General features: G+C 30.2%; 1 protein-coding gene across 1 annotated transcript; it reads left to right on the top strand.

Annotated features, from left to right (window-relative positions):
* Positions 1–8,458: 8,458 nt before the first annotated feature.
* LOC131167380 (putative F-box protein PP2-B12) lies at positions 8,459–13,263 on the top strand. Its single transcript, XM_058126177.1, has 3 exons — positions 8,459–8,914; positions 12,375–12,493; positions 12,597–13,263. Exons 1-3 carry the CDS (start codon positions 8,618–8,620, stop codon positions 13,021–13,023), a joined length of 843 nt encoding a protein of 280 aa, XP_057982160.1. The 5' UTR covers positions 8,459–8,617; the 3' UTR covers positions 13,024–13,263.
* The last annotated feature ends 691 nt before the right edge of the window (positions 13,264–13,954 follow it).

Below are 13,954 nucleotides of genomic sequence, written 5' to 3'. Positions count from 1 at the left end.
CAACAATCAGGAACCACCATGAGGATCTAAGGAGGATTCTCTTCAACTTAATCAGAGCAGAATCGCGATTTGGGGTTTTGGGGCACCACTCCAAAATCATGGTAAGATATTTTAGGGTTTAATTGTTAATTTAGAGTATATGCGGCCTAGGAAATGCTAAATAAGAAATATTTTGGGGGTTGACTTGTTGAATTTGGGAAAAATGTGATTTTAGGGTTTTGAGCTTTGAACGCCGTGGGCGTGGATTTAGGGTTGTTAGCAAGTCTCTCAGTAAGTCAGGTAAGAGGAATAAATTATAACAGTTATTTTTGAAAATTATTGGTTGAGTAATATGTGAAAATGAAAATATGATATATTCACGGTGGTTATTATATTATGAATATCAGGTAAAAAATTGTGTGGCATTAGGAAATATGAAATGATTGTTTAATACTAGGAATGTGATTGAAATTGAAATATGTGAATTGTTCTATGAAATGAGATTATGATATGATTATATCGAAATATTTTATATAGATATGAAGAAATGAAAACCCAATAATATTTGCATACATATAAGTATGATGATATAAGGTTTATATACTGAATTGATAAAATGTGAAACATAGATATATTTTTACTAGAAAATGGAATATGTTATACAGACGTATTTTTACAGTGATATGATAAAAATATGAGATAAATATGTGTTTTCATTGAAAGAATGATATATGTGATAAAAAGATATGTTGGTATAGAAATGTTATATATAAGAGTATTGGATTGAGTTTTATACTGATATGAGATGAAATGTGCACTGAAATGATGAAAATGAAATAGAATATGATGAGAATATTTTTGATGTGATGAAATGTATCAACATATTGAAATGTGAATATTAAAATGTGAATACTGGAATGTGAATACTGAAATGCGATTACTGGAATGTGGAAATGAGAACCTTGATGGACTAGAGTTGAATAGAAAGCACATTATCGTTTCTAGCGAGGTGTTAGTGCAACCACATTGTCTTGTGGAGAGTATGGCGTGGCAGTCGATTGGACCAGTGAGAAGGGTAGAGATGCCCTTGGAGTTCGGACCAGGCATAGGCAGGCCAATCGTACTACAGATAGGCAGTTTCATTGTTTTGATCTATCCGGGTAGGCCAACCGCGGTTAGGTCCAGCCTTCGGACCGCACAACCCGATCATGAGGGGAAGAATGACGATGTGATTATCCTGAGGGCATCCATGAGTTACAGACAAAATATGTATGAGTTACCGTGGATACTCATGAGTTAGATTGTGAAATGAAAATGAGAAATGAAAGAGTATGTATTTAATGGTATAAATAATTAAGGTGAAGTAAAACTCTCCGTTCGAGGTTTACGGAGTAAGGTGAGTGCCCTAATAAGTATCAGTTGTAGCTGCACCCAAATTAATCAAGCAAAGTTACAAACGAAATCAGAGCAGAGGGGCATTGCATGTTTGGGCGTGTAAACTCCCCTATCCTCGGGAACTCTTGCTGATAAATAATGGTTGTAAATGTATGAGTATGAGAAATGGTATCAAAGCTTATAAAATTATGTTTTATAATTATATGATTATGAGTACAAACCTGTATATTTTCTCAGATGATATAATCACTTAAGTGAGTATTTTATGACATAACTAAACTCATGTGCCACACACTCTAAATAATTTATTTCGTCTTACAGAGAGGTGTCTCACCCAAATATTTAAATATTTCAGGGGAATCGTGATAGACCAATAGATAGAGCTCCGAGGTAGATGGGAGCTGGTACCCTGATAGTCAGGGTGAGTGTTTTGTGTTGGGGATGTGTTTGTGTAATCCCCTAGGGTAAGTTGTTGATTTTGGAGATGTGTATAGATATGTGTATATATGGATGGATAGTCCTCTGGTATCTGATTCTGGATGGTATATAAATTTTAATTTCCACTGTTAGGTATGTTTGTATGAGATAGTCAGATTACTCGGTAACCTATTTCGGGTCGGATTATGTTGATATGGTATCAGAGTTTGTGATGTGTGTGATGACCCAAAAATATATATATATATATATATATATAATTAAAGTATAATAATAATAAAATAATAAAAATGGTCATTAAGTTAATATCAATACAGAAGTGTTTTTCTGTAAGATCCTTGATTCCATGTTTGATGCCTAAGAAAGTCCTTGTCTTAGCGAGTGCTCAGAGACCATTGCGACTCAGTCGCTCCCTGGAGGTCGGTCTGGTCAAAATGGAATTTCATAAGATAAACAGGATAGACACTGTTTGTACACGTAAATAAGTATATATGCATAAAATAGTGTTTTGACAGACATAATTTGTAAAAATACATAATAAGATGATAATAATATAGGTATCATATATGGGGCCCACAATACTATGTGGGGTCCACATGAGTCCCGGAACCATAAGACACTGTTTATATGCGTAAATAAGTATATAAAATAATGTTTTGACTGATATAATTTATAGAAATATATGATAAAATAATAATAATATAGGTATCCTATGCGGGGCCCACAAGACTGTGTGGGGCTCACATGAGTCCCGAAGCCATATGGAGGTTTACACGAGTCTCAAAACTATTTAGGATGCATAAAATCATATAAGAATTATTCGAATTACTTAGGATCCATTCGGGTCTCGAAGTTGTGTGGGGCCCACAAGACCATGTGGGGTCCACATAAATTTTTAAAATTCAAATTTAATTTTTGTTCAAAAATAAATAATAAAATAAATAAATACTAAAAATAGTTTAAAAGTAATAACAATGATAATAATAATGATAATAATGATTAAGAAAAATAATAAAATAATTAATTAACTAATTGATTAATTAATTAGGTAAGTAATTAATTAAAAATTTATTTAATGGGAATGGTGGCAAGCACTCCCACATGGCCTCCATCCCCATCCCATACTCAACCCATACCTTGCTCATCCCTTGCCCATTCTTTAATTTTAAAAAAATTATAATTTCACCAATCTCCTCACACTTTTATAAATTCCATTTCTTCCCCAAAATTTTCCTATGAATAGGGAGCTCTCAACCTTCATTTTTCACAACAATTTTCTAAGAAAGAGAAGGATTAGTGAGTGAAAGAATTTGTGGTGGAGAGAGAATTTTGAGTAAGTTCTCACTCACCCACTCTTTCCGATCTCATTTCTTAAAGATAGTTATTGTGTTCGTAGCACACGGTAAAAGAAGAAGGTAAGTAAATTTTGATTATGTTAGTTTTTTTTTTTATTTAAAATTTATACCCGAGTTTATTTTATAAGTAAATTTCAATTATGTTAATTAGTTCAACAAAATTTTTATGAGTTTATTTTTACGCATATTTAATTATACCAGTTCTATCTTTAATATACTTGCATCTATTTTTGGGTTAAGAAATGTTCTAATCCCCTCGAGTAAATTTTCAGCATTTCTTTTTATTCAAAAATAAAATTATATATATTTTTAACACAAAAATTGTGTAGCATGAGTTTATTTTTACGTTGCATTTTTTTGAAAATATGAGTAAAGATGAGATTTTTACGATATTATTTTAAATTGCATAAATTATAATAAGATGATTTTAAAACCTCTTATGGCAACGAAAGTTCAAAGTTATAGATGCTCGGTATCGCAGTTTAAAGTTTATACGAATCAGAGTGCACCCACACTGTTTACAGAGTGGTTATTTATGTTAGTGGATTTCTCCTGAGTGTACACTTGGTTCCGGACCAGGACTTAATAAGGAAAATCTCACTTAAAGTTTACGTACGTTGATTTAGTTTGGTTGGCCAGCCAGCTAAGTCCAGTCTTCGGACCGCATAACCCAGTCATGGGGGTAAACATGACTTACGGCAAACATGCCTAAGGGTGGTTTTTACAATATATGTTTATACATATTTAATTACGTGTACAAAGTTACTGATGATTTAAAGGAAAAGTATAAGTTTACATGAAAACGATCATTTTAGTGCTTAAATGACGATCTAAAGAAAACGTATAAGGAAAAATATATGTATATTTATCATTAAATATTTATACAGTTTTAAAGTTAAAAGTTTAATTTAACAGTTATAATATATGATTATAAAATTTTACTGTTATAATTTTACTGTTATAGTTGATGGTAAAAGTTTTATGTATAAATTTTTAAATTTATATTTATTTTAGAGACAGTTTTGAAGTTATAATGTTAAATATTGTTTTACGAAATTTTTAAAAAACTCATTTTTACCACACACTAATAATAATCTTATTTACTTACTGAGCGTCGTCTCACTCCAATCATATTTTTATTTCAGATAACTCTGAAAAGCATGTTGGAAATCAGGCTTAGCAAGCATGCGGGTGGGGATAGAAAAATAAAGATTTTTTTAGAAATATTAGTATGATGCCAAATATTTATGCTTATGTAATTTTTCTTCTTTTGAAATAAATGATTGTAATATGGATAATTAGTATTCTGGTTTAATAATAATTAAGTTTATTTGCTTCCGCTATAAATCAATAGTAAAAAGTTAATATCCCAGACCCCTCGGGGTTGGGGTGTTACAACGTGACAGTTGATTGACTTATTAATTATTGTTTTAAAAAAAATGATATGAAAATCGGGGCGTCACAATAGGACATACTAGTGTATAAGTTATCTGAATGAGCTTTCAAATACGTTTTCATACACAAGATATCTTATATTCAAATGAACTTTCATAAGGACAAGTATTAATCATCGACTTTAATATCTTTCATATACTTTCGCCCAAGAATGGTTAATTCATTAAAAGGCATATTAGTACGAAAAACAGGGCAATTAGTCGACTAATTGGGTGTATTTGTCGACTAATTAAACCAGTAGCCAAAGTGAGTTTCTGCCCAGTCAAATCGTCGACGAATTGGGGTAAATTGTCAACGACTTGGTGGAACTCATCGGCGAATTGGATCATATCGTCGATGAATTAATAAATGAGTTTTTTGCCTAGGAAACTTGTCGATGAATTGGGTATAACCGTTGACGATTTGCATCGAGACCTGAATCCAACGGGTAGAAAACGGTTTGTTCTCAAGCCAATCAAATGAGATTCACTTCCAACGGTCAGATAATGGCTAGCTTGGCATTTGCCTATAAATTCAAGTCCATAGACTTACACATGGTTTTGAGGGCTTATAAGTTTTAAGTGAAAAAAACATCTCTTAAACATCAACACTAAGCACTTTGCATTTACTTTATTATCTTAAGTGCTCAATATCTTTCTTACTCTTTAATCTTGTTTGATTCATTAGTTGAGAGAATATTGTGAGGATTGTATTGTATTTGATATCAGCTCATTGAAGGAACATTATTTTGTAATCCATCGTCTTGTTGTAAAAGGTTATTTGTGAACTAAATTGGGGAATGTTCTTGGTGAATCGAATTGTAAGGCTTTTGGTGGAAAAAATTAAAAAAAAAATATTTAGTCTTTTTTTAAAAATCTAATTTGTGTTTTGCCTTTTTGGAAAAAATTTTCTAGCCTCTTTTATGATTTTTTGAAGCGATCTTTAATTTTAGCTAAAGGACAAACTTCTCGGGGATATATATATACTCTAAAAATCAATTATCAAAAATAGTTGCTTTACATTTTTTAAAATTTTAAAAGTTAGGACTTAGGGTCGATCTCTTTTGCCCTTCTTATTTTATAACAAGTAAATTATTTTACATTTTAGTATAATTTTTTAACCATAAAAATCATAATTAATGAGGGAACTCAATTGATAATAGGAAGTCGTCGTCCCATCCATAAACAATTTGAACGTCTTGGGTTCAATGTCAAGGGCTTCTAAATTTGCAATTTTTTTTTAAGTGAGCACTCGAGTCAACCTGTGTGACTCGCCGGGTTACGCCGAGTTGCCTGTTTTTGGTTGAATTAACTCCCGTTTGTGTCAAAACCAAGTTTGTGACATCACTTGGACTATAATAGTGACCAGTTTTGAGTTTTTTCCCAATTTATCCTTTAAAAAAAATAAAAATAAATAATACCTTTCTCAGGAAAATAATTCCCGGAATAACCCTAACGTAATCTTGCTATTTGGAGTAGCGAGATTTGCCACGTGTCATTTCGGTAATTATTTTTCCAAAAAAGATATTATTTAATATATATATTTAAAAAAAAATGATAAATCAGGAAATAAATTCTTCTGCGTAATAAAGAGGGAAATAAATTCTTTTAATATATTTTTTTAAAAAATGATAAATCGGAAAATAAATCTTCTGCGTAATAAATCGAGAAATAAAAAAAAATTTAATTCTTTCTCTTATTACTTTTGGAACAATAAGTTTTTGAAAAAAAGAAAATTCCTATTTAAATATATCTATTTTTTTTTTCTATTTAATTTTTTTTTACTTAAAAGTATTGTTTTGTTAACTAGATCGAAAGATTCTTTATTTAATCTATCTTATATTCCTCAAAATAATAGTGTCACATTTTTTAAAATTCCTATTTAGTATTGTTTTGTTCACTAGATAAGAGTGTCACATTTTTTAAAATTTTATATTCCTCAAAATATAAAAATTGTCATCATATATGGCTTTTTAATCATCAGTTGAATGTAAAAATAAATATCATGAAAACTTTTAAAAAAATTAAGGGTCTATTTAGTTATGGAAAATATTTTTAATTTTAATTTTTAGTTTTAAAAAATATTTAAAAAATAGCTAATTTTTCTATTTTTGAGATGTTTAACTCTTATTTTGTTAATTAAGACTTGAGAGCATGCACTCATATATTAAATTTTGATTTGTAAATTCAAATCTAAAAGTAGTGATAAAAAATATTAACTTATATAATTTATTTTTTTTAAAAAAATTACTTTAATAATTATTTAAAAATCTAAAAATTACAAATAAAAATTATTTTGACTTTTTAAACAAAATATTTATTTTCTAACTATTTAATATGAATCTTAAAAACTTGAAAATCAATTAAAATTTTTATAATTTTTTAAAAATAAAAAAATAAAAAAAATTTCCACAACTAAATTAGGGTGGTGCTTGATAATTGGGACTATAGGAATTGAAATTGAAATAATTGATTCTTGTTCCTAATATTTGCTTATTGGAAATCTCATTCCAATTCCGCATGCAAAATGAGATTTCCCCTTTTGTCTATATTTTGATTCCCACCTCTTACTCTGGAATCAAATCCTGATTCTTGAAAACATAATATTTATTATAATTTGGCAATTTATATATAATATATATTACATAAATTTTAAAAATAATATTAATATTATGATGTCATTATTAATATTTTTATTATATATAATAATATTATAGCATATAAAAATTTATAGAAAGATTTTATTTCCCGATTTATTACGTAGAAGAATTTATTACGCAGAAGATTTATTTCCCAATTTATCATTTAAAAAAAAAATATTCAAAGAATTTATTTTCCTATTTATTACGCAGAAGAATTTATTTCATGATTTATCATTTTTTAAAAAATATATATTAAATAATATCTTTTTTGGGAAAATAATTCCTGAAATGACACGTGACAAATCTCGTTAATTGAAGTAGCGAGATAGGGTTATTCTGGAAATTATTTTCCCGAGAAAAGTATTATTTAATATATTTTTTTAAAAAAAAGATAAATTAGGAAAAAACTCGACCAATTTTGGTCTGACCCGAAATATTTTAATATAATTAATATATTTAATATAATATTAGTTGAATATAATTTATTTAATATAGTTTTATTTTCGTCCCGCCATCAGAGCACCATGGTTCAAGTGACTTACCAAAAGTCTCATATTAAAATTTTCAATTATAGAATCACATGTAGAGCGCCTGTGAAAAGCTAGTGGCTTTTTTTTTTTAAATAAAAAAAACTCATTACATTTAGCATTTAAGAATATTCAACATACGAAATGTAAATATTTTGGATTCAATGTTATCATTTTCATGAAATTAATCTTTCGTTATTTTGAACAATTTTTAACATAAATTACAAATTTTAATTGCAAGCACACTAGCTATATTGGGAAAAAATGAAAATTAAAAATAAAAATATTTGAAAAATTCAAAAATTACGTTGTTGTTAGTTTGAATTTACTCATTTTGACCTAAAAAAATCCTTTATTTACAATTTATTTTTAAAATAAATAAGAATTATGGGTATATAGATATTTTAATAAATTTAATATATTTTAAAATTTTTTAAAAATATTTTTAACTTTTATTATTTTCTTACCATGACTGTTTTTTTATATTACAAAATTGAATAATACATGTAATGCGCACAAAGTTTTTTATTTTATTTTAAAAGAATGATAAGATAATTACAAGTCCACCCTATTAGAATTTTTTAAAAAATGAATAAATTTTAATAATTAAGTTTTTAAATAATTAAAATTAAAATAATTTATTATGAACTGAATATAAATAATAATATATATATTATATGTGCAAGGGAAGGTGCTGGGAATGCGGGAGCAGTAAATTGTGAGTCAACTCAGCAATTCAGGACCGAGCAAACGTCAAACTCATCGAGGCGAAGACTTAGCAGTGAAGCTTTCTCTCTCCTTCGTCACTATAAATACCAGAGAAGAGAGAGAGAGAGAGAGAGAGAGAGAGAATGGAAGGAGAAAATGAGAGTGAGCGTTTGGATTGGTCGAGTTTGCCGGAAGGATGCATCGCGAACATCGTTTCTCTGACGAGTCCGCGGGACGCCTGCCGCCTCTCTCTGGTCTCATCCGCCTTTCGATCGGCCTCCAATTCTGATTCCGTTTGGGAGCGATTTCTGCCGTCCGATTATCCGGCCATCCTCTCCCGATCGTGTTCTCCATCGCCTCCTCGGGGCGATTTCTCATCCAAGAAAGAGTTTTACTTCCGCCTCTGCGATTCCCCCCTGCTCATCGACGGCGGTACCAAGGTAAGTTCGCATTTTTCCCTTGCCTGGTCCATCTCTAAGCTTTTTGTTCATGAATCATGATACTTTTACACTGTTCTTCTGGTCTGAGTTTGGATCAAGGGGGAAAAAGAAAAAAATATTTAGTATTTTTTTTGAAGTCTAGTTTATGTGTCTTGCCTGTTTGGTTAATTTTACTTTTCTTAAGAAAATGGAAGTTCAAATTCCTTCCCAGTTTTAAAACCAGTGAATTATTATACATTTTAAGTTTCAAAAAATCTCAAAAAATTTTGTAGCCTCCTTTTTGATTTGCCACAGAGACGCGGACCTTTCTTTAATTTTGATAAAAGGACAAACTTCTTGGGGATATAAATATTCTAAAAATCAAATATCAGAAATAGTTACTGTGAAATTTTTGAAATTTTAGGAGTTAGTGTCTTTTTATTTAGGGGAATTCGGTGTTTTTTGCCCTTCTTATTTTAAAATCAATAAATTATTATACATTGTAGTATAATTTTTTAACCATAAAGATCATAATTATGAAGAAACACAACCGAACTGTTGATTTTTAATAATTAAAATAAAATTGTTGAGTTCATATTAACTAGTCATTTGCGCACTCTTGAGTGTGATTTTTATTTTTTAATTATTATTTTTTTCAGAAAAAAACTAAAATTGAGCAACTTAAATTGGCATAATATAGCTTTTTTAAAAGGTTGAAAATTTATTTATTTTTTATAAGTTATTGAGGTGACATGAAGCAATTAAATAACTAATGGAGTTATTATTGAGTGATTATGAGAAGTTATTGGTGAATTACTATAGAAAAAATTCTATACCCCTAATTAGGTGTGTTCATGGGTTGATTTGGGCCAAGAGTCTAAAATTATGATCGATTTAATCTTGTCGGTTTGGCAAAAAGACAATCTTAAGCCGAATTGTATTAGAGTGGGTGTGATTCGGGTCAGTTTGATTATTGGGTGGGTTGAGTTAAGTTGGTGGTTTAGCTTGTTTAAAAGAGAAAAGAAGACAAGAATATATGTCAGAGAGTTTGGCCAAATGTAATAATGCATGTGACATTGGAAATGCTATTTACATTAGTACCATTTAAATTAAATTTATTTGTTGGTGGAGCTTCATAAAAGAAAATAGTATCAATGTAACAACACGATGTAATATAATAAGTATTTTGAAATTTTAATTTTTCATTAATAATACAATTTGAACAAGGTTTTGAAAATAATTAAAAAAATGTCAGATTTATTGTCTATCATATATATACCAGTCAATCACTTCAAATCATAAAATGCAACATATACAATTGGCTTTGACCAAAAGATCATCCATAAACATCACTACAGTAGAAATAAATCTGAGAATATAAAATTAGAAGACTCTAAAATCTGTCAATTCCACGATCCAGTATATGTATTCTTTTATAAGCATTTGAGTAGTAGTTGCCTTTTTTGGACATATATGCATTTGTAGGCGGGGGCGAGTTGGGTCGGGTCGGGCACACTAAACCTGCAAACTGACCCATCCAATTAGGTTATGCAAAATAGGAAATTGTCATCTGACCTATAAACAATTTGAAATTGATTTTTTTGGTCGATTTGGATTGGTTGGGTTGGGTGGGTTGTTGAGCACTCTTACACTTAATGAAGGAAAATCTCTTTATGGGTGAATGTTCAAGTTATAGTTTTAAAACCTGGACTGGTGTTTGACCTAGGAGAGCCACTGGATCAGTTGGACCGATTGAACTGGTGGGTCAAACCAACGTCAAACTTGTAATACAAATACATATATATTATCATACTTATTTTTAAAAGTCAAACTCTTATTAAGTAATAATGAGAGGGAATAAATTGAATGAATAAAATTTTATAAATGGTAAAAGGGTTTAAGATTTGCTTAATTTATATAAAAAAATGAATAAGAATAGGTGATTTGATTTTAATTGAGAATTTATTTAAGGGTTTAAGATTTGCTTAATTTATATAAAAAAATGAATAAGAATAGTTGATTTGATTTCAATTGAGAATTTATTTAAGGTAAAAGAGTTTAAGAGACATATAATTTTAGTTGAGAAAAGAGACAAAACAAAGAAAACGCTTTCTGGTGGGCTGGCAAAGATTCTCTCCAGCCTTCTAGAACATCTTGGTTTCAATGTCAAAGGCTTCTAAATTTGCAAGATTTTTTTTTTTTTGAGTGCCCGAGTCAAACTGTATGACTCGCCAGGCCTAACTGGGTTGCACCGAGTCGCCTGGTTTTGGCTGGGTTAACTTCTGTTCATGTCAAAACCAGTTTGTGACATCACTTGGACTGTAATAGTGAACGGTTTCGGTCTGACCCGGTTTGATAAGTTGGTCGAGCTTTAAACCAGGGTTCAAGTGACTTATCGAAATTCCCTCTATTATTATGGAACAACATTTACAATATATATCTAATGATCACATTAAAACAAATATTAACATTTTATTAAAATTTACTTTGTGTCAAATTAAAATTTTCAATTAACGAATCACATGTGCTCGCCTGTGAAGAGCTAGTGGCTTCTATATTGAAGTGTTGAATGTTGTTTTATTGTAATGGAGGATTCTTGTAGTTCATTTGAGCATTCACCCAGAAAGGGAACTTCTTTTATTTACTATATATCTACATGCCTGCACTATAGGTTCTGTGTAATGGTGGTGGTGGTGGTTGTTTTTTTTTTTTTTTCCAGGAAAAATCATTTCAATGTGTATTATAATAGCCAATTTTATTTCAGACTAAATAAAATTATAAAAAAAATGTAGGAAATCATAATATTTAAAAGTAGTCCATGTTTTGGATAATTTAATGTTTTTATAGATAAATTCCATTTACTCCATTGATGTTTAATAATATTACGTTTTACTTTACATTTATGATGAAACTAGAAATTAAAGTAACACTTACAAAATCATACACTGGAGGCTTCAAACCTCTTCCAAAATCAACCAAAAATTTCTCAAGAGACATTTGACCATAAATATGATTTTGGTAGAAGAACCCTAGCTTTTATACAATTCTTGTTAAGATTAGGAAAATTTTGATCTATGTAGGAAAGATGGAGATAATTTTGTCCATAGAATAATTTTGTACAGAGTATGGCATACTTTCCCTTTGGGCCATTAGTATTCAAAGATGAAATGACTAATACACATACATACACGTCCAATTGGGAGTGTTTCATCTAGTGTAAGGCATTTTGAAGCTTTGACATAAATCATGTATAAGCAAAGCATTAATGGTTTTTGATTTTTCATTGAAATCCCACATGCATTGAAGTTCTTTGGAGCTGCATTAGTAAATGTGCGTAACTTTTGGAATTTTTTTTTTCTGTAACAAGCTTTCTGCTGAAGTTAATCTTGTCAAAGCTCGAAGGGTAATTGTGTTTTGTCACTTTTTCCTCCTATTATAGTTTTGTATTATCGAATTTAACTTCACCATTTGCTGCAAACAGAGCTTTTCATTGGAGAGATGTAGTGGAAAGAAATGTTACATGCTTGCTCCAAGGAGTCTCTTTATTGTATGGGGTGATACGCCTGAATATTGGACCTGGATTTCTCTACCCGAATCCAGGTCTGCAGTCTCCCTCTTATAAGATGTCCCTCTCATCTTTCTTTTCTTTTCTTTATTTTTCTGTTTTTTTTTTTTTTATCATTTCAACATGATTTTTTGGCAGGTTTTGGGAGGTGGCTGAGCTTCGCGCTGTGTGTTGGCTTGAGATCCGTGGCAAAATGGATACTGGTATGCTATCGACGGGCACGGACTATGCTGCATACCTTGTTTTTAAGTTTACGGAAAACACATACAACTTAGAGCGTCGACCTGTGGAGGTCTCTGCTGGAGTTGGCAGCCAAAATGAGGTGCGATCTGTTGTTCTTGATCCTAATGGTGGCTGGCAGGGAGAGGAGGAAGGCGTGCCACCAGGGAACCAAGCATATCTGAGTATGAGGGGAGATGGGTGGCGCGAGGTTGAGTTGGGCGAGTTTTTTATTGATGGAGACGATTGCGAGGAGCTGGGGATGAGTTTGCTGGAGGTGAATGGTGGTCACTGGAAGCGTGGCCTTATCATCAAAGGGATTGAGGTCAGGCCAAAAAACGGTTGAATGAATTAGTAAAAGGAAGATCGGCCACATTTGCGTAAGACTTGGTCATGGCATCATTAATCCTTCAGCTTGTTGATTAAACTATTTAACCAATTTGCCCATGTTTTTTTTTGCATCTTTATTGCTTTGAATGTGGTTATAAAAGGATCACTGGCACTGGATATGTGAGTTGTGCTAATAGAACTGCATTTTGTTGTGCATCTCATGAGTAATGGAAAATAATATTTCTGATTTTGTGAAGTTGACAGCATGTTTTTGGTATGGAATTGAATTAGTGATTTTTCCATACTTCGCATATTTAATTTTTTTTTCTCCTTTTTTACCATATTTTTCCCTGCAACCAAACATGTTGTGAATGTTTATTGAAAATATTTAAGCCTGACTTTTTTTTTTTTCCAGTGAAAATCTGGATTATACATGTAGATGTTATATTATGAATTATGTAGATAAATGGTTGTACATGAACTCTGCATTTTCTTTTTATATTGGTGAAGAACATTATTATATAGTTAAATTTATGAAATTATGAAAGCATTATACTGATGAATAACATTATTATATATAGTTAAATGTCAATTTTACAATATTTTGGCATACTTTTCTCAATTTGCATTTGGTAAAGACTTTGCATTTTATTTGTAAATGAAAATACATATAAAATAGACATGGAGCTGAAATTCACCTAATGAACAATCCATAAAAAAATGTCGAAAGAATTTTAGTAAATGAAGAAGTATTCAATGTAAGAATTTAGTAAATGAGCTATAAAAAGGGTTGTCCATTCTTTCCTTTGTTTATAAGTATATTAAAGTGTCTAAAAGTAAAGCTTACATGTATCTCAAATTTTTTACAAAGTTACAAAAATCATAAAAAGAACAAATTAATGTTTAAAGATTATAGAGATATAAACTAAAATTAGTATTTTTAGCGA

Source organism: Malania oleifera, chromosome 11, assembly GCF_029873635.1.
Source record: "Malania oleifera isolate guangnan ecotype guangnan chromosome 11, ASM2987363v1, whole genome shotgun sequence".
NCBI lineage: Eukaryota > Viridiplantae > Streptophyta > Magnoliopsida > Santalales > Ximeniaceae > Malania > Malania oleifera.
The sequence above is the reverse complement of the archived record's forward strand: the minus strand, read 5'-3'. Positions and strand labels throughout refer to the sequence as shown.

Bases quoted from the DNA above. Each gene is read 5' to 3' on its own strand.
- LOC131167380 (XM_058126177.1), top strand. From the start codon at position 8,618: ATGGAAGGAGAAAATGAGAGTGAGCGTTTGGATTGGTCGAGTTTGCCG. The intron at 8,915-12,374 runs GTAAGTTCGCAT...TGCTGCAAACAG, and splicing joins TCATCGACGGCGGTACCAAG to AGCTTTTCATTGGAGAGATG. The intron at 12,494-12,596 runs GTCTGCAGTCTC...ATTTTTTGGCAG, and splicing joins ATTTCTCTACCCGAATCCAG to GTTTTGGGAGGTGGCTGAGC.